At 45.7% G+C, this 21,401-nt stretch overlaps 1 protein-coding gene across 1 annotated transcript; it reads left to right on the top strand.

The window, feature by feature from the left end:
* The first annotated feature begins 3,461 nt into the window (after nt 1–3,461).
* On the top strand, nt 3,462–19,244 carry fuca2 (alpha-L-fucosidase 2). The gene is made up of 7 exons (XM_072580263.1): nt 3,462–3,721; nt 5,126–5,313; nt 7,234–7,573; nt 8,402–8,612; nt 12,935–13,125; nt 16,403–16,511; nt 18,897–19,244. The coding sequence occupies exons 1-7, from the start codon at nt 3,525–3,527 to the stop codon at nt 19,035–19,037; spliced, it is 1,377 nt and encodes a 458-aa protein (XP_072436364.1). The 5' UTR covers nt 3,462–3,524; the 3' UTR covers nt 19,038–19,244.
* The last annotated feature ends 2,157 nt before the right edge of the window (nt 19,245–21,401 follow it).

Here is a 21,401-nt window from a genome sequence, read left to right as displayed (position 1 = left end):
GAACCTACTCAGTTCGAATAGTTTGGATGGAGCAGTTTTTGTCAGGTGTTCATGATGCAATATGTGGATAGACCGACAACAGGGGAGGCCATATTGGATGTGGTGCTTGGCAACAAACCATGCCTGGTGTCAGATCTCTTGGTGGGAAAGCATTTCAGTAATAGTGATCACAGCCTTTATGGGAGTTATGGAGAGGGATAGCAGCATGGGAAAGTATTTAATTGGGGGAGGGGGAATTACAATGCTATTAGGCAGGAACTTGGGCACCTAAATTGGGGACAGATGTTCTCAGGGAAATGCATGACAGAAATGTGGAGGTTGTTTAGGGAGCACTTGCTGATTGTGCTGGCCAGGTTTGTCCTTGTGCATGGATCACAGAACGTTGGTCTGTAGGTACATCAGGTAATTAAGAAGGCAAATGGAATTTTGTCCACAAGGAATTGAGTTTAAAAGCAGGGAGGTTGTGTTGCACTCTGTAGGGGCTGGTGAGGCCACTCCTGGAGTACTGTATACAGATTTGGTCTCCTTACTTGAGAAAGGATGTGTTGGCAGTAGAGGAAGTTCACTAGAATTGAGGGTTTTGGTCAATGGAGAGAGGCTGAGTAGACTGGGATTACATTCATTGGAAGTTAGAAGAATGGGGGGGGGGGGGAATCTTATAGAAACATATAAAATTATGAAGGAACTAGATAAGTTAGAAGTCAAGGGGATGTTTCCACTGCCAGGTGAAATTAGGGTAAGAGGGCATAGCCTCAAAATTAAGGGAACAGATTTAGGACTGAATTGAGAAGAAACCTCTTCACTCAGAGGGTTGTGAATCCATGGAATTCCCTGCACAGTGAAGTGGTTGAGGTTTCCTTAGTAAATGCTTTTAAAGCTAAGATAGATAAATGTTTTTAACAGGAAAGGAATTAAGGGTTATGGTGAGAGGGAGGGTAAGTGGAGCTGAGGCCAGGAAAAGATCAGCCATGATCTTATTGAATGGGGGAGCAGGCTCGAGGGGCCAGATGGCCTACTCTTGCTCCTGGTTCTTATGTTCTTAATCTTAAGAGAAATCTTGAGCTAGAACTCCCAAATGCCTTTGCGTCTCAGATTTCTGAAGTTATTCCCCATGTAGAAAATAGTCTACATCTCTATTCTCCCTACCAAAGTGCATAACTTCCCATTTTCCCACATTGCATTCCATTTGCCCACTCTCCTAGCCTGTCTAATTCCTTCTGCAGCCTCCCTGCTTCCTCTACATTACGTGTCCCTCCACCTACCTTTTTGTTATCTGCAAACTCAGCAGCACTGTTGTCTGTTCCTTCATCCAGATCGTTCGTATGTAACATGAATATGGTCCCACCATGGACCCCTGTGGAACTCCAATCATCACTGGCTGCCAACGTGAGAAAGATGCCTTTATTGCTGCTCTCTGCCTTCTGCCACTCATTAAATGTATTCCTGGAGGTTTTGTCATGTGACTTTGCTCAAAAAATCTAGGAATTAATTGGCGAAAACGTCCATTCCTATGAGACATTTACGTCTACCAAACACTGAATAGAAAAGGATTCATTATCCAATTGGATGATGCTCCATTGAGCTAACAGCATTTGCAATGGTTACATCATCTTTCAAGGCAAGTTACAAAAAATTATCTTTCTTAATATTCCTTTGATTTTTTTACCCCAGCAGCATTGCACCTGGACTGAGCGTCAACTCCTGGAGATCCCTGACCAATCCTGGAAGGTTTGGAACCCTGGCCCACATTGTGCTGGAGAGATTTGGATCGTTAAAAGCCTCTCATACCCACACTGTCCCAGTTGACTTACTATCGACAGGAGAAATGTTTTATGAACAAGGCCACTCAAAGTATTGTAGCCCCAATAATACACCAGACGCTAACTTGTTTACCAGTGAGTACATCACTAACCATCTTCCATTATTGACCTGCTTTTTTAAAATCCTCATTTGATGCCTAGAAAAGGTTTACAAGGATGTAGGGTTTGAGCCACAGAGAATAGCTGTTTTCCCTGGAGGGTCAACGGCTGAGGGGGTGACCTTGTCGAGGGGCATTATAAAATTACGAGGGGCATGAATAGGGTTAATGGACAAGTTCTTTTCTCTGGGGTGGGGGAGTCCAGAACTAGAGGGCATAGGTTCAGGGTGAGAGGGGCAAGATTTAAAAAGGTCCTAAAGGGGCAACTTTTTATGCACAGGGTGGTACGTGTGTGGAATGAGCTGCCAGAGGAAGTGGTGGAGGCTGGTACAATTACAAGGCATCTGGATGGGTAAATGAATAGGAAGGGTTTAGAGGGATATGGGTCAAGTGCTGGCAAATGGCACTCGATGAATTTAGGATATCTGGTCAGCATGGACGAGTTGAACCGAAGGGTCTGTTTCTGTGGTGTACATCTCTAGGACTCTAATTTATTGACAAAAAAAAATTGACAGGCATCAATGACATAACTTGCACCAATTGTTGGGAGATTCTGTCAGAAATATTAGGAACAGGGAGCACAGTTACAAAATGAAGTGCCTGCCATTTAGGTTGAAGATGAGGAGGAACTTCTTCACTGCTGAATCTTATCCAGCGCTGAATCTTTGACATTCTTTCCTCCAGAGATTGTGCAAGCTGAGTCGTTAAATGGGTTTAACAAAGAGATTGCTCAATGTAATTTCTAATGACACCAGGGCATATGGGTGTAGGGTGCGTATAGGGTATTCATCGATTTTCCTGCTCCTCGGATGCTGCCTGACCTGCTGTGCTTTTCCAGCACCACACAAATCTTGAACGTGTAGAAAAGCAGAGCACACTCGAGGGGCCGAATGGCCTACTCCAGCTCTCGTGCTGCTAAATCTGCGATTGATCCGAGTTTGGTTTGGGCGGGGTTTTGAGGGATATGAAACGGAGGCGGACTAATAGGGGGTAAATCACGGATAAATCACGGTTTAACTGAGTGCTGGGACAGCCCAGAGATTGCCGAATGGCCTCCTGCAAGTGGTGTAAGAACAGTCATTATTCGAGGAGAAAGTGAGGATTGCAGATGCTGGAGATCAGAGCTGAAAAATGTGTTGCTGGAAAAGCACAGCAGGTCAGGCAGCATCCAAGGAGCAGTAGAATCGATGTTTCGGGCATGAGCCCTTGATATTCCTGAAGAAGGGCTCATGCCCGAAACGTTGATTCTCCTGCTCCTCGGATGCTGCCTGACCTGCTGTGCTTTTCCAGCAACACATTTTTCAGTCATTATTCTTACCAGGATCGAGATAACCCCGTATCCAAACAAATCAGTGAACGGCTGTTAAAGTGAATTAACACAAGTTATAGCTGAACTCAGTGTTAATACTGCCACAGGGTGAGGGCTACGACAGTTTGTAAACCTTTCTGCCGTTTCCTGTCTCATTCCCAGGATTGCTGGGGTGACGGAAGTGCTCACTAGGACCCAGCGGGAATGTACAGTGATAGGGAGAGAGCGATCTGCCTTTTCTTCCTGGTTTGTATTTCCTGGTCTGGACAGCCTGCAGCTGCTGGGCGGGGTACAGCGATGTACAGCAGCTGGTGCCTGAATAGCCTCCTCTCGCTCCAGCTCTCACTGCTCTCCAGCTCTCAGTCTGTGCCAGCTCCGAGCTGGGACATCATTGACTCTCGGCCCCTGCCCCCCTGGTATGACCAAGCCAAGTTTGGCATCTTCATTCATTGGGGGGTTTTCTCGGTGCCCAGCTTCGGCAGTGAGTGGTTCTGGTGAGTACTCAGCTCCTTCGGGGGGGTGGGGGGTGGGGGGTGGATGGAATTACTCCCCTCACAAACATCTCTCTCCAATATCCTGTCCCTTCCCCGGGTCATTACAGACATTGTGTGTTCGTCTTTTGATTTGCGGAACTAACCCGCGTGGGTTTGAGCTGTCAATCAACAACATCCCCAACTTGGGATTAGTTAGCATTTCCTTACCCTAGCGCCAGCTGGTTAGCAGTTATTGGTTATTGTCCAGAACTCTCTGCTGCTTACACATTGTCGTCCAGTCTTGCTTAGTGGTCACTAACTATAGCCTGGTCTCGGTTGATGGTCACTAACTACTGCCTGGTCTCGGTTAATAGTCACTAACTATACAAAAGTTTAGATCAGAGTGGTGCTGGAAAAGCACAGCAGGTCAGGCAGCATCTGAGGAGCAGGAAAATCAATGTTTTGGGCAAAAGCCCTTCATCAGGAATAGAGGCAGGAAGCCTCCAGGGTGGAGAGATAAATGGGGGGTGGGATAGGGCTGGGGAGAAGGCAGCAAGGAGTACAATAGGTGAATGGGAGTGTGGATGGAGTTGATAGGTCAGAGAGGAGGGGTGGAGTGGATAGGTGGGAAGGGAGATTGGCAGGTAGGACAGGTCATGAGGGTGGTGCTGAGCTGGAAGGTCGGAACTGGGGTAAAGGGGGAGGGGAAATGAGGAAACTGGTGAAGTCCACATTGATGCCCTGGGGTTGAAGTGTTCCGAAGCGGAAGAACTATAGTTTGGCCTCAGTTGATGGTCAGTAACTAAAGTGTGGTCTTAGTTGATGGTCACTAACTATAGCCTGGTCTCAGTTGATGGTCACTAACTATAACCCAGTCTTGGTTCATGGTCAGTAACTAAAGTGTGGTCTTAGTTGATGGTCACTAATTATAGCCCAATCTGGGTCAATGGTCAATAACTATAGCCTGGTCTCAGTTGATGGTCACTAATTATAGTGTGGTCTTGTTCAATGATCACTAGCTATAGTCTGATCTGGGTTGATGGCCATTAACTACAATTTGGTCTTGGTCAATGGTCACTAAGTATAGTTCAGTCTAGGTCAATGGTCATTAACTATAGCTCAGACTTGGTCAACAGTCACTAACTATAGCCTGGTCTTAGTTAATGGTCACTAACAATAGCTAGGTCTTGATCAATGGTAACTACCTAGACTGTTCTTGGTTAATGGTAGCTAACTATGCCTGCTATAGCCCGATCTTGGTCAATGGTCCCAAGTATAGCCCAGTTTTGGTCAAAGGTCACTCACTACAGCCCTGTTTTGGTTGGAGTTCATTTGCCTTTGAGAGCGTTTGTTAATGGAAACCAGCACATTAATTATAATGCCTGAAGTGATTAAAGGTTTTCATTTGTTTGTATTTTGTTTTAGGTACTATTGGCAGAAAGAGAAACTGAAACCCTATGTTGAGTTTATGGAGAAAAACTATCCTCCTGGATTTACTTATGCAGACTTTGCCCCCATGTTCTCAGCTTCCTTCTTCAATGCAACTGAATGGGCTGAACTACTGAGTGCTTCAGGGGCCAAGTATGTTGTTCTGACTTCTAAACACCATGAAGGTAACACATGGCTCAATACTTTAAAGGTGCAGGTATGAGCTGGGCTTCTGGTCAGTAAGAATAATTCCAGTGTGGGTTTCTTTATTCATTCTCAGTCCTTGTAGAGTCATAGAGATGTACAGCATGGAAACAGACCTTTTGGTCCAACCCGTCCATGCCAACCAGATATCCCAACCCCATCTAGTCCCACCTGCCAGCACCCGGCCCATATCCCTCCAAACCCTTCCTATTCATATACCCATCCAAATGCCTCTTAAATGTTGCAATTGTACCAGCCTCCACCACTTCCTCTGGCAGCTCATTCCATACCCGTACCTCCCTCTGTGTGAAAAGGTTGCCCCTCAGGTCTCTTTTATATCTTTCCCCTCTCATCCTAAAGCGATGCCCTCTAGTTCTGGATGACTTGACCCCAGGGAAAAGACTTTGCCTATTGACCCTATCCATGCCCTTCATGATTTGGAGATGCTGGTGTTGGACTGGGGTGTACAAAGTTAAAAGTCACACAACACCAGGTTATAGTCCAACAGGTTTAATTGGAAGCACTAGCTTGGAGCGCCACTCCTTCATCAGGTGGTTGTGGAGGACACAATTGTCAGACACCGAATTTATAGCAAAAGTTTACAGTGTGATGTAACTGAAATTATACATTGAATAATACCTTAATTGTTTGTCGAGGCTTTCATTTGTTAGAATACTATAATAGCTTCATTTCTTTCATGTGTAAATCACAAAACCTTTTTTTTAAAATGTTGCATTCTCCGGTTAACTGTAACAATGGGTGTTTGCTAGACAATATGTTGAAGGTGATCGCCCCCTGTGTTCGCTATCTTTGCCATAATGTTTAGATTGATTGTAAACTAAAAAGTGAGAAAACAGTTTTACATGAATTCATGCAGTTTTTGAGCAAAGTACAATGTAACTCTACAAGTACAAATTCACCCCACAAACGTTTATGTATTTGTGTGCATGCGGGTCTTTGTGTGTGTGTGTGTGTGTGTGTGTGTGTCTGGGTTGGGGGGTTGTGAGTGAGAGAGTGTATATGTGTGTGTATGTCAGTGTAGAATGTCTTAAGTCTGTGAGGTTGGACTTTCTCCCTGTGTCTGCGTAAGTTTCCTCCAGGTGCATCGGTTTCCTTCCACAGTCCAAAGATGTGCAGGTCAGGGTGAATTAGCCATGCTAAATTGCCTATAGTGTTCTAGGATGTGTGAGTTAGGGGTGAATCTAGAGTAATAGGGAAAGGAAATGGGTTTGGGCGGGATACTGTTCGGAGGGTCAGTGTGGACTTGTTGGGCTGAAGGGCCTCTTCCACACTATAGAGATTCTGTGATTCTAAAGCAAGCTTTTTAAAATCGTTTTCTTTAAACAATCAGGACTGTTATCCCTTTTGCAGTTAAGATAAAAATTTATTTATTGCAAAAAATTATTAGGACTAATCTTTCTTCATGTTCATATTGGATGATTCCTCATGTGCGTGAGTTTGTTTAAGTTTATAGGGAAGTAGAAATCAAAAGAAGGAAGTGTGGCATTTTCTCTATCCCCGGCGAATGACTGTGAACCCAGCACATCCAAATACTGATGATCACATTTGCCCACCATATTCTCAAATCCCTCCAATCTTCATCCTTCATTTGTGTCTCCAATGTCACCATGGATATTGACATTGTTGTCACTTCAATCACTCGGCCTCAGGAACACCACTTCCTCACAAACTCCCAGCTGTCTTTTAAAATCTCATGATTAATCCACACACTCCTTTCCTTGGTTTCTTAACTATTTATTCACTCAGTTTTGCCTTTATTGAAAGATTCAGTGAGAATAACCCCAATTCTCCATCTGAAAATGTTGCAAATTGGTTGGGCGCAGAGATGGAGAATGTGTTAATGTTTCATTCAGGAGATGGTGTTTGTGTGATTTGTTTAGGCTTTACGCTGTGGGGATCAAAGTACTCATGGAATTGGAATGCAGTTGACTCAGGTCCTCACTGTGATCTCGTTGGAGAGCTGGCCCATGCTGTCAGAAACCGGACAAAGCTGAGATTTGGCCTGTACCATTCTCTCTTCGAATGGTTTAACCCAGACTTCCTGGAAGATGCTGCCAATGTGTTCACGACCAACAAGTTCCCCACAACCAAGAGCTTACCGGAGCTGTATGAAATCGTGAACAAATACCAGCCAGAAATTCTCTGGTCTGATGGAGATGGAGGTGCACCCGATACCTACTGGAACAGCACTGGTTTCCTGGATTGGCTCTATAACCACAGGTACTGAGCTGTTTGTGTAGGTGAACCACTAACCATCCTCACCTTAATTTCTATTCATTCATGGGATGTGGGCGTCGTTAGCAAGGGATTATCCATCCCTAATTGCCCAGAGGGTAGTTAAGAGTCAACCATGTTGCTGTGGGTCTGGAGTCCTCTGTAAGCCAGACTGATTTAAGGACAGCAGTTTCCTTCCTTAAAGAACATTAATGAACTAAATAGGTTATTCCAGCTAGAGACAATGGTTTCATGCTGATTGTTCAACTCTAAATTCCAGATTTTTATTGATTTCAAATTCCACCGTCTGCCGTGGTGGAATACAAACACAGGTTCATAGAACATTTCCTGGCTCACGGGGTTAATAGTCAGGTCAGAATACCACTGGGAGATAGCTTCCCCAGAAAGTAGGGAGCAGGCAAGGTTAGGAAGGGAAAACAAGTGGAAACACTCTTCCCCACCTAATTCTAATCCCTTCGCACCTCTGACTCCACTCGTTTTCCACCCTCAATCCCATGGTTTTCCTGTTGTGCCTGACATGAACCTGCTGTATAATTTGGAAACATATCACTGTTCCTTCACTGTTGCTGGGTCAAAATGCTGAGTCTCCCTCCCGAACGCAGCTCTGGGTGTAACTATTGCTGTATACATGCAGCTCCCTTTGCTTTCTGGGTGAGGAATCCTGTCTATAAAATGTCTGAGACGTAAACAAACACAACACAGCCCCCTCGCTGTTAGACACAGTCCTCCTTCACTGTTAGACACAGCCCCCTCGCTGTTAGACACAGTCCTCCCCCCTCATTTAACTCTGCTCCTGTATTGTTGTTGTTCTAGCCCAGTTGGGAAGACAGTTGTAACTAATGACCGCTGGGGATATGACACAATCTGCAAGCATGGTGGTTACTACACCTGTACTGATCGATATAATCCTGGCCACCTGCTGGCTCATAAGTGGGAGAATTGCATGAGCATAGACCGGAAATCCTGGGGATACCGAAGAGACGCAAAACTCAGTGATTATCTTTCAATAGAAGAACTGGTGAAGGTAATATGCATACTGCCTGCCTCTCTCTGTACTTCTGAGCTTGGCGCTGTCTCTGTCTCTGGTTGGAATTCCACACACTGCCTGCGAATGGGCTGAAGCCATGGGAGTGGGCGGTTAAATTGGGGGCGTTGGATGATGCCATGGCCTATGACCTTTGCCCCGCCTCTTCAGCAACCACCACATTGGCAAGAATTGCTGGAGAACACCCCTCACTCTGACCTTGTGATTGGCTTCCCTCTTCCTCATCACTGTAGCCTGCCTGATGAGTCCTGAGGCCAATTTACCTGCAGGGTGGCTGCCCATCAGTGAAGGTGCTTCTGGGACTGAGGTGCAGTGAGAGAGTGCTGCGCTGTCACAAGTGCTGTCTTCCAACCCAGTGGTGCCTGCAGTGAGGATCCCACACCATGACTTTGCAGGGAATCCTCTTGGTGCCTTTCCCGATGTATTTTCCTCCATGGAAATGTTATCTGATCATTGTTACCTTGCTGGCTGTGGGGATTTCTGTGCACCAACTGGCTTTAGCTTTTCCTACATTGAAAAAAAGATTACGTTTCAAAAAGATCATATTTACCTAGGATGCATCTTGCCAGGTCTGGTGGTCGTGAAAGGTGCTATATAAATGCAAGTCTTTTTTTTCTGGCTGTCTGTCATTCTCTCTCTCTGTTGTAAAGATCACATATTTATTTTTCTCTTTTCTTTTAGATTGTGGATTCTAAAGGGTGGATTCTAAAGGGTGCACTCTCCTTCAAGCTAAGCAAAGCATGTTTACGGAGCACTTTATGAGTTACATAGAAACAGGAATAGGCCATTCAGCCCCTTGAGCCTGTAAAAGTTGCAAAACCTGCCGGTACATCACCCCCCTCCCCTCTATCCGGGGCACCAAACAGCCCTTCCAGATGGGACAGACGTTCACCTGCCTCTCCTCCAACCTAGTTTACTGCATCAGGTGCTCCCGATGTGGCCTCCTCTACATCGGGGAGACCGAACGTAACTTAGGAAACGGCTCACTGAGCATCGCAGCTGAGTCCACAGAGGCTCCCAGTCACCGCCCATTTCCCACACCCTTTCCTACAAAACCATAAGAGAAAATGCTGGAAAGTCCCATCAGGTCTGGCAGCATCTGTAAGGAGACAAAATACCTGACGATTCGAGTCTAACTGACCCTTTGTCAAAGCGGTCTAACCACCTTCTATTCATCATTTTTCCAACCGGTCTACAGAACCATCCTTGGCCGCCTCCATTGCCAAAACAAACCACAACTCCTACTGGAGGAACAACACCATATCTTCCTCTTGGGCACCCTACAACATTGAGTCCTCCATTTCAAATAGCTTTCCTCCCCATTCCCTGACTCCCTTCCCAGCCCCTCCCCCTCCCTTCCACTGCTCCATGCCACTAACTGGACTCATTCCTCCCATTGACCAACCAGGTCGTACCCTCTACCTGTCTTCACCTATCCCCACCTCACCACCCTGCCCCCACCACCCCCTTTATACACAGCTCCACTCACATCCAGTCCTAATGAAGGGTTACACCTGAAACGGCGATTTCTGCAGCTCCTGATGCTGCTTGGCTTGCTGTGTTCTTCCAGCCTCATGCCTGTCTAATTCAATGAGATGATGGCTGATTGGCCTAACCCCATATAACTGCCTTTGACCCATATCCCTTAATTGTGTGCAATAATGTCTTTTCCTGAACAGTGAAAGTGAACAAAGTTAAAAATCACACAACAACAGGTTATAGTCTAACAGGTTTATTTGGAAGCACTAGCTTTCGGAGCGCTGCTCCTTTGTGAGGTAGCTAATGAAGGAGCAGCGCTCCAAAAGCTAGTGCTTCCAAATAAACCTGTTAGACTATAACCTGGTGTGTGATTTTTAACTTTGCCCACCCCAGTCTCACACCCGCTCCTGCACATCAGTGTGAGTGAAAGCCGACAGGGTGAAGATGATGACCTAGAGGGGAATCTGCCTGACTGCAATGTTTTGTCAGCTCCTCTCCAGGTTTTGGTATGAGCAATGGAGCAGAGGAGCTGGTAAAGCAGAAATACCTCTGTGTATCTTTGTGGAAAACTAACCGAAAGCTTCCTGGTCGCTGTTCTCCCTTACCATTATTTTTGTAAAGTGCTGTGAGAAAGTGAGGACCGCAGATGCTGGAGATCAGAGTCAAAGAGTGTAGTTCTGGAAAAACACAGTAGATCAAGCAGCTTCCAAGGAGCAGGAGCAGCAGAGATGGCACGGTGGCTCAGTGGTTAGCACTGCAGCCTCACAGCACCAGGGTCCCAGGTTCAATTCTAGCCTCAGGCAACTGTCAGTGTGGAGTTTGTACATTCTCCCTGTGTCTGCGTGGGTTTCCTCCAGGTGCTCTGGTTTCCTCCCACAGTCCAAAGATGTGCAGGTCAGGGTGAATTGGCTGTGCCCAATTGCCCATAGTGTTAGGTGCATTAGTCAGAGGGAAATGAGTCTGGGTGGGTTACTCTTTGGAGGATCGGTGTGGACTTGTTGGGCCGAAGAGCCTGTTTCCACACTGTAAGGAATCTAATCTAATAACTATCTGTCCTTCCATCTTGCTATCTCTCTTTCGCTATATACAGGTATCTGTCTCTCCCTCCCTTGATATGTCTCCCTATCTTTTCTTCCATTCCTTCTTTTCCTCTATGTCTGCATCTTTATTTGGGTCATTCGTCTGTAATAGGATTACTTATTGGTGGGACACTTTCATTGATGGGGCTGCTAACCAATGAGATCAAAGATTGCATTGTAGCCTAACCAATATCTGATCATTCGGATTGGTCCAACATGTTTCTTTGGCGAATCTGTAAACCAATGGGAGATCACGAAGAAGCCAACCAATAGGGTTCAAAATGAGAATTGATACAATCATATGCTGCCCAGTAAGGAAGGTATTTCTGTAAATAAAATGGTTACATTTCAGGTCAGTTACAGGTTTACAACCATGAGAGATTACACTGGGACCATTGACATCTTTACTTTGCTTACAACAAAACAATAAAAATACAAATGATGAAATATGCTCTTAGGAAAAAATTAAAATGAAACAATTTGCCATGAGTCCATTTTGCAATATTAGCAAAGAACAAGCACCAGCCTGCATTTATGTAGCACCTTTTAATGTGGACAAACATCCCAAAGTGCGTGACAGTATCCTCACACTGGGAGGCAAAACCTCACACTGGGAGAAAGTGAGGACTGCAGATGCTGGAGGTCAGAGTCAGGGTGTGGTGCTGGAAAAGCGCAGCAGGTCAGGCAGCGTCCGAAGAGCAGGAGAGTCGACATTTTATGCATAAACCCTTCATCAGGAATGAGGCTTGTTGGCCGGGCTTGAGAGATAAATGGGAGGGGGGTGGGGGGTGGAGGAGGGCATGGGGGAAAGGGAGCTGAGAATGTGAGAGGTAGATGAAGGTGATCAGTCGGAGAGGAGGGTGGAGCGGATAGGTGGGAAAGATGATGGACAGGTCAAGAGGGCGGTGCCGAGTTGGAGGCTTGGGACTGGGATAAGGTGGGGGGAGGGGAAATGGGTAACTGCTGAAATCCACATCGATCCCGTGTGGTTGCAGGGTCTCAAGGTGGAAGATGAGGCATTCTTCCTCCAGGTGGTTAAGGAGTGGTGATGGAGGAGGCCCAGGAGGTCCTTGGTGGAGTGGGAGGGGGAGTTAAAGTGTTCAGCCTCAGGGTGATGGGGTTGGTTGGTGCGGGTGTCCCAGAGATGTTCTCTGAAACCTTCTGCAAGTTTTCGTCCTGTCCCCCCGATGTAGAGGAGACCGCATTGGGTGCAACAGATACAGTAGATGACATTGGTGGAAGTACAGGTGAATTTCTGTCGAATGTGGAAGGATGTTTTGGGGCCTTGGACGGAGGTGAGGGGGGGAGGTGTGGGTTCAGGTTTTGCACTTCTTGCGATGGCAGGGGAAGGTACCGGGAGAAAACCTTACATTGAGCTGATATACACTGATTGGGTCGAATGGCCTGTTTGTGTGCTGTTTAACCCCACTCACCCCACCTTTTTCTGATGTTCCCCTTCCACCCACCCCCAGTCCTGAAGAGGAGTTAATCTCAAAACTTCGACCTCTCCACCTTCTGATGCTGCCTGGCTTGCTGCATTCTTCCAGGTCCCTTCTCGACTACCGTGTATTTTAAAAGCTGGATTAAAGCTTAAATTACTCTGACTGGGAAACTGTAAACTTTGTTTGCATGATATCACACATTAACGAGGAATTCTAACCAGACAAATATCACTTTGACTGAAAAATATTTATGGAAGATTTGTCTGTGAGAAGCATTGATTCTTTCGTTCACTCATTCCAGACCCTGGTTGAGACCATCTCCTGCGGAGGAAATCTCTTGATGAATATTGGCCCCACTCATGATGGACGGATACTCCCTATCTTTGAGGAGAGGCTGAGGCAGATGGGGCAGTGGCTGAAAGTAAATGGCGAGGCAATATACAGTACAAAGACCTGGAGAGTGCAGAATGATACCATCACTCCTGGAGTCTGGTAGGTTTATAAAAAAACAAGGCCTCTAGGGGGCAGAGGTGGGAAGTTTTATTCTTGGGGTGGCCAATATCCATCATGATTAGGTCAGAAGTCACATGACACCATGTCATAGAAGTCACATGAAGCTGCAGTGCTAACCACTGAGCCACCGTGCCACCCCTGCTGCTCCTGCTCCTTGGACGCTGCTTGACCTACTGTGCTTTTCCAGGATGTAAATGGGATTGGGGAGCTATGTAGAGTGAGATAATGTATGAGGTATGGTCTCAATGAACGGTGGAACAGGTTTGTGTGGCTAAGCTCTCTCCTCCTGTTCCAATGGGGTGGTAGTGGCTTAGTGGTTAGCACTGCTGCCTCACAGCGCCAGGGACACGGGTTCGATTCCAGCCTCAGGTGACTGTCAGGCAAGCTTTTGGAGCGCTACTCTGTCAGTGGGTCAGATGAACTTCACCTGATGAAGGGACAGCGCTCTGAAAGCTTGTGATTTCAAATAAACCTGTTGGACTATAACCTGGTGTCATGTGACTTCTGACCTTGTACACCCCAGGCCAACACCGGCACCTCCACATCAGGACTAGGCCTCAGGGTTCATGCTGAAATAAGATGAAGTAAAGTTCTAATTGTCCATTGAAGAATTTATTATTTTTTTAAATTTCCAATTGATTGAACAAAATCAATTCATGCAGTTACTTTTTGCTAATCTCTTAAAAACACACACATTGGAATTTATAGTCCCACTTCAAAGCATTAATCATGACTTGGAGCAAACTTGTGAGTTACGGGCAGCCAACTGTGATAATGCAAGGTTGTGAAATCAGACCTACAATATGAATCTTATGATGGTACTCCCTGTGCTTCTGTGAACAGACAGAGAGAAATAGCAGCTTTTGCTTTTAATGTTCAAGAGAGTTTATTTTTCAATATTTAAAGGGTGGGAGCTTCTAATGCCTACCAACTCTGACGAAGAATCTTTGAGACTTGAAACGTTAGCTTGTCCCACATCCTGTCCATGGATGCTGTGATTTCCAACATTTTTTGTATTTGTAGCAGCTTCTCAGTTGCTTTTGACAGTGATAATGTGATTGACAGTTTTAATTGAGTTTGTGCACTTGCGTGTCCACTCCCCTTGAGACAATCTCAAAGTACACCTTACCCCTCCCAAAGGGCACTGGAGCCCCGTGAAAGGTATCCCAGGACCATATCCAAGAGGATACAGGGCACCTCTGCAAAAAAAGGGCTTCCTGTCTGAGACTCTCTGAAAAGGTTAAACCTGTTCCGTCAGGTGTAACATGCACATGTTCTGTTTCCCACTGTTGGCTAAGAAGAATTGGAGATGAGTGGAGACAGTTTCTGTATTAGACAGACTGCCTGTGACACACAGGTGTAAAATTTAGCCCCCCACACCCCAACCCTAGTTCCCACAAGAAATGTAGCTGTTGTGTTTATGCAAGAGACCGTCAGATTTTCCCTCTGTTGACGTTTTGTTAATGATGGAGAGACTGTAAAGCCATAAAATATAGAAGCAGAAATTAGGCCATTCAGTCCATCAAATCTGCTCCACCATTCAATCATGGCCCCTAATGTATTTCTCAACCCTATTCTCCTTCCTTCTCCCTCTAACCCTTGATCCCCTTACGAATCAAGAACCTATCTATCTCTCTCTTAAATACACTCAATAACCTGGCCTCCACAGCCCTCTGCAACAACGAGTTCCACAGAGTTACCACCCTCTTCATTTCAGTTCGTCCCTTCACCTGAGGCTCTTCTCCTTGTGTCCTAGCCTCTCCTACGAGGGAATCATCTTCTCCACAGTCCACTCCGTCTAGGTGACTCAGTACTCTGTAAGTTTCAATCAGATTCCGCCCTTCATCTTTCTAAACTCCATCGAGAACAGACGCAGAGTCTTCAACCGTTCCTCATATGACAAGCCCATCGTCCCTGAAATTATTCTTGTAAACCTCCTCTGGACTGTCTCCAATGCCAACCCATCCTTCCTTAGATACGGGGCCCAAAGCTGCTCACAATATTCCAGAAGGGGTCTGAACAGAGCCTTGTACAGCCTCAGCAATACATGCCCTTTACCTTCTATTCGAGAAGCTCTCCATTGTTCTGAAATTTGAGACCAAATGTGATAGACAGGAGTGTATCAGAGGTCAGCCATGATCTTATTGAATGGCTGAGCAGGCTCAAGGAGCCAGATAGCCTACTCCTGCTCCTGGTTCCTCTGTTCTGATGTTCACACATTGCTATCAGCCATGGCTCAATAGGTAACAGGTAAAAACAATGACTGCAGATGCTGGAAACCAGAGTCTAGATCAGAGTGGTGCTGGAAAAGCACAGCAGGTCAGGCAGCATCCAAGGAGCAGGAAAATTGAAGTTTCGGGCAAAAGCCCTTCATCAGGAATAGAGGCAGGGTGCCTGCAGAGTGGAGAGATAAATGAAGATAAATTTATCTCTCCACTCTGCAAACACCCTGCCTCTATTCCTCAATAGGTAACAGTCCACCCCTCCGCTGTCACAAGGTCTCTTTATCAAGGTCCCCTCCGGAGACTGGAGCACAGTGACTCTCCAGTGCAATCCTGAGGGAGTGCTGCACTATTGGAACTGCTGTCTTCTCAGAGTTGTTAAACCAGGGGCCCCATTCTGACCTCTTGAATGTCAAACATTCCTCTTTGCCAGCATTTTGATCTGCTTATTTCTCATCGTAGAATCCCCATAGTGTGGAAACAGGCCATTTGGCCCAACATGTCCACATCAACCCTCCAAAAGAGTATCCCACCCAGACCCATTCCCCTATCATATTACTCTACATTTCCTCTGACTAATGCACCCAGCCTATGCGTTCCTGTATACTGTAGGCAATTTCCACCGAGCCTGCACATCTTTGGATTGTGGGAGGAAACTGGAGCACCCAGAGGAAACCCACGCAGACACGGAGAGAATGTGCAAACTCCACATAGACAGTTGCCTGAGGCTGGAATCGAACCCAGGTCCCTGGCGCTGTGAGGCAGCAGTGCTAACCACTGAGCCACTACCACCCCATTGGAACAGGAGGAGAGAGCTTAGCCACACAAACCTGTTCCACCGTTCATTGAGACCATACCTCATACATTATCTCACTCTACATAGCTCCCCAATCCCATTTACACTAATGCCTTTGGCCGCCTCATTCACTCACTAACCAGGCCCTCATTTCCATTCTGAAAGTGTGACGGTGCCAATGCTGTTTGTCAATTATTGAAAACATTTTATCTTCTGAGAATTTATTATGTTTTTCCAGGTACACAGCTGGAGTGGAGAAAGGGGTGGTTTATGCAATATTCCTCACCTGGCCAAAACTAGGAATGCTGGTCCTTGGAGCTCCCCATGTTACAGCTGGAGAAACAAAGGTTTGAATCATTGAATAACAGACAAGGGTGTGTTAGAAGCCTTTGTGGTACAGTGGGTAGTGTCCCTGCCTCTGAGCCAGAGGTTGCGGGTTTGAGCCTCAGTCCAGGTCGGTGCGTCCATAACGTGGTCACACAGGTGCACTGTCAACTGGTCAATCCTCCCACCATTGACCGGCAGTGAGGGGTGGGAATTCATGCGTGGCCATGTGATGGGAATAAGTGACAGCTGCTACAGGCTGTAATATACATGCACAATGTATATTTCCATCGCAATTCATATTCCTTGGCGATTTAGTTGGTTCATCCGGCTGGAGGATCAGTGTGGGTCAAGTTAGAATGAGCAGAGTGGGTCTTGGTCACCTTTCTGGTCTGAGTGAATGCAGGACCCAGTTCTTGCCTCGCCTCCTGCTGATGGTCATGGTACAGCAAACATTGTTTTAACCAGCACCTGCTGCACCTTCCATAAACCGGCAAAATTATGTACCTCAAATACCACAAGGTTTACTGCAGTATTCTGACCATATGACATAGGCACAGAAGCAGGCCATTCAGCCCATTGAGTCTGCTCATCCATTCAATGAGACCTGATAACCCTCAGCTCCTTTCCTGCTTTGTCACCATTTGTCTTGGTTCCTTCAACGAGTTAAAAATCTACCTCAGCCTTGAATATACCGTCCAATTAGGATAGCTTTTAGAGTCATAGAGTCCTACAACACAGAGACAGGCCCTATGGCCCAAGCTGATTAAAGTTTATTCACCTCAGTGTAAGGTTAGATTAGATTCCCTACAGTGTGGAAACAGGCCCTTTGGCACAACCAGTCCACACCGACCCTCTGAAGAGTAACCTACCCAGACCCATTTCCCTCTGACTAATGCACCTAACACTATGGGCAATTTAGCGTGGCCAATTCATCTGACCTGCACATCTTTGGACCATGGGAGGAAACCCACACAGACACAGGCAGAATGTGCAAACTCCACACAGACAGTCGCCCGAGGCTGGAACCGAACCCGGGTCCCTAACGCTATGAGGCAGCAGTGCTAACCACTGAGCCACTGTGCTGCCCAAATATACTTGTTGTTCAATTAAATGGCCTCATGAAATATCAAGAGTTGATTCAATTTTGAGTTAATATCTCCTCAAATACAGCAATCTGCAGTAATGCCTGAATGGTCAGGGTAGGAATGAAACGGCTCTCTGCTGGTAAGTTTTATTTAAGACAAAGTTTCATTATTATTTAAGTAATTTATGCTGTAAATTAAGTTTACCTGTGATGTGTATTGCCCCTGCGTTACATTTTTATTATTTAGTGTGTGTGCTTACAAACGTAATGTGCACCTCTTGATTACCCAGAATATTCGATCATCCGGCACATTCCTGGTCCCCTCGATTTAATTTGCTTTGATTTATTATTGTCACATGTACCTAAGTACAGTGAAAAGTTTTGTATTGCATGCAGTACAGGTAGATCATACCATACAAAGTGCATTAGGATAATAGAACAGAGCAAGGGATACAATGCAACGGCTGCAGAGAAGGTGCACAGAAAACGAGAGCAGCATAAAATTTAATTTGAGAGGTTCATTCAGAAGTCTAATAACAGTGGGGAAGAAGCTGTTCTTGAATCTGTTCTTGTGTGTCTAAGCTTTTGTATCTCTGCCCAATGGAAGAGGGTGGAAGAGATTATGACTGGGATGGGAGGGGTCTTTATAATGTTGGCTGCTTTCCCGAGGCAGTGGGAAGTGTAGATGGAGTCAATGGATGGACGGCTAGTTTGTGTGATGGACTGGGCTGTGTTCACAACCCTCTTCAGTTTCTTGGGATGAGCAGTTACCATAGGTATAGATTTAATTATTGGTATCATTTCCCCAGGCTGGGGGACTTTCAAATTTTGGGGGCAGACTTTTAAAGTGAGAGGAGAAAGATTTACAAACGACATGAGGTGGCAATTTTTTTTATATACAGTGGGTGGTTTGCGTGTGGAATGAACTTCCAGTGGATGTGGGTACAATTACACTATTTTAAAGACATTTGGATAAGTACATGAAAAGGAAAGGTTTGGAGGGATATGGACCAGGAGCAGGCAGGTGGGACTTGTTTAATTTGGGATTATGGGTCGGCATGGACTGGTTGGACTGAAGGGCTGTATGACTCTATGAGCCCACAGTGTTATATTCAGAGAGAATGCTTTCTGTTGTGCATCCGTAAAAATGTGCTGGTTAATAAAAGGTTTGCTGTACTGTGGGTTAGATCTGGCTATGGAGAGAGAGCAGAAGAAAGGTCGAGTGATAACAGACAAAAGCTCAATCCTTACCATCGGGACGGTTTATACATGTGCATTATTTTAAATTGTTGTTTAATATTGAATTTATTTTATGAATAAGGTAACCCTCATTGGATACCCCGAGCGTCTGCAATGGGAGAAGTTTGGAGAGCAGGGTCTGCTGGTGCTACTACCCAGAGTCAACATCAACCAACTGCCGTGTCAATGGGCCTGGAGTCTGAAACTCAGTGAGGCCACATGATGAGCTGAGCGACCGTATTCAAGAGTTTCTGCACTGTCGGGCTGTGTCTCAGCAAGCGACACACAGCACTTTCTCGCTTGTTTTGTTTAACTTTGTACTTTGGAAATGAGAAATTTCAGTTCCTGAGAAATGTTTTGGATTCAACTGATGCGGCAAGTGATTTTGTTGGTGTGTTGTCAAGGCTGATGTACAGTTAATTTTTTTTAATCTCTCTGTCCTTGTACTTATTTGTGAGTCTGTGAAAGACAACACTTCTCTCAGGAACTGTGGATGCGGTTTGAACTTGGTGTTAGTTTCCTTTTCATTCATGGATACGGGTGTCACTCTCCAGGTCAGCACTTGTTGCCCCATCCCTAAGGGTCCACAGGGCAGTTAAGAGTCAACTCCATTACTATAGATGTGGAGTCACATATAGACCAGACCAGGAAGAGTCTGATGAAGGGCTTATACCCGAAACATCAATTTTCCTGCTCCTCGGATGCTGCCTGACTTGCTGTGCTTTTCCAGCACCACCTTCTTGACTCTGATCTCCAGTCCCCACTCTCTCCTAGACCAGGTAAGGGTATCAGTTTCCTTCCCTAAAGGACATTAGTGAACCTGATGGGTTTTACCAACAATCAGAAATGGTCTCATGGTCAACTTTAGACCCTTAATTCCAGATTCTTTATTGAATTCAAATTCTAACATCTACCATGGTGGGATTTGAACCCAGGTCCCCAAACATTGCCTGAGCTTTTGGATTAATAGTCCAGCATCATTTCCACTCGACCATTGCCTCCCCACATTGAAGATGCTGAAAGCCATCTGCCTGGTGGTCACATTGCTGTCTAGCTTGATGGGAGATCTCCTGCCTTAGATCATAGACAGTCAACCTGGGTCTGATACAAGCCAGTGAAAGACTCATTGGATTGCCTGTGTGCTTAACCATGGGTGAGTGCGGAGGTAAGAGGGAATGGGATTTCATCTTGGGCAGTGGTTTGAGATGCGTGGGAGTACATTGGCAGGCTATGATAGGCCTATTGCAATGTCCAATCCCATTCCCAGTTTGATATATGTCAAATTGTTTTATGCTAAAGCATCCAAGTTTAATTTTCACCCCAATAGTTGCTGTTTCAACAACTGTTTACATAAATATCGTAGAATCATTACAATGCAGGAGGAGGCCATTCAGCCCATCGAGTGTGCAGCAACCTTCTGAAGAGCATCACACTGTCCATCCAATCCCTACATTTTCCCTGGCTAACCCATGTAGCCTGCACATCCCTGGACTGTGGGAGGAAATGGGAGTTACTGGAGGAAACCCATGAAGACACGGGGAGAATCTGCAAACTCCCCACAGACGGTCACCCAAGGCCAGTCCCTGGAGCCATGAGGCAGTAGTGCTAATCACTGAGCCCCTCATATAGCACTTGTAGTCAATGTCCCAAGCACAATCAGTCAAGGGTTGACACCGAGCTATAAAATGAGATATGAGCATCATCGACCAAAAGGTGAAGTGAAGAGTTGGGAGGGGGTTTTCCTGACGTCTCTTGCTCAGACAGGAGTGATGGAAGTCAGATCTACACAGGAGGCCAAAGTAAAGAGGGGTGCAGAGATCTCGGGGAGTCGTGGACTGAAGGAGATTACGGAGATCAGGCAGGAAAAGGTCATGAAGGAATTTGGAAACAAGGATAGGGATCTAACAAGGATTGGGATCTAACAGTGAGCTGAGCCAGACTGGGGAGTGATTGGAGGCGATGGTGAATGTGACTTGGAGCAGGTTCGGATACTCACAGCAGTGAATAAAAAACTGAAAACTCTGCAGTTCTGAGGAAGGGTCGCCAGACCCAAAACGTTAATTCTGATTTCTCTCCACAGTCACTGCCAGACCTGGTGAGCTTTTCCTGCAATTTCTGATTTTGTTACTGATAGTGGTGTTCCAGATGAAAGATGGGCATCCATCCAGGTGAACATTGGAATAATAATCGCTGGAAAAGATTAAATGTAGGTTTCAGCAGGAGATGTGATGAGGCAGGGAGGAGTTGGGTGTTGTAAGTTATACAAATACTCACGGAGATTTGGCTTGGGTCAAATTAAATTAACATATTTAACCAGGTAAATACAAATATTTTATTATTTTGGTGTAGTTATTTGGTAGCTTTCTTGGATGTTTAATGGTTTGGTTAGAAGTGATTGAGATTGGCATTATTCTAGAAGATTGCAAATATGAGATACTGCATTGCACAGTAATCTCCCAATTTGTAGTCCTGAACTTCACATCTGCAAACTAGGTATATCCTTGTTCTGATAATGGTCAGCGTTTGCCCTTTTAATTACTGTTCTCAACAGTAATTCGTATTTATATAGCTCCTTTAACACAATAGA

Source organism: Chiloscyllium punctatum, chromosome 11 (assembly GCF_047496795.1).
Source record: "Chiloscyllium punctatum isolate Juve2018m chromosome 11, sChiPun1.3, whole genome shotgun sequence".
Taxonomy (NCBI): Eukaryota; Metazoa; Chordata; class Chondrichthyes; order Orectolobiformes; family Hemiscylliidae; genus Chiloscyllium; species Chiloscyllium punctatum.
This window is presented reverse-complemented; position numbering and strand designations above follow the sequence as displayed.

Coding starts and splice junctions, on each gene's coding strand:
- fuca2 (XM_072580263.1), top strand. CDS start 3,525: ATGTACAGCAGCTGGTGCCTGAATAGCCTCCTCTCGCTCCAGCTCTCA. Junction 3,722..5,125: donor TTCGGCAGTGAGTGGTTCTG/GTGAGTACTCAG, acceptor ATTTTGTTTTAG/GTACTATTGGCAGAAAGAGA. Junction 5,314..7,233: donor GACTTCTAAACACCATGAAG/GTAACACATGGC, acceptor TGATTTGTTTAG/GCTTTACGCTGTGGGGATCA.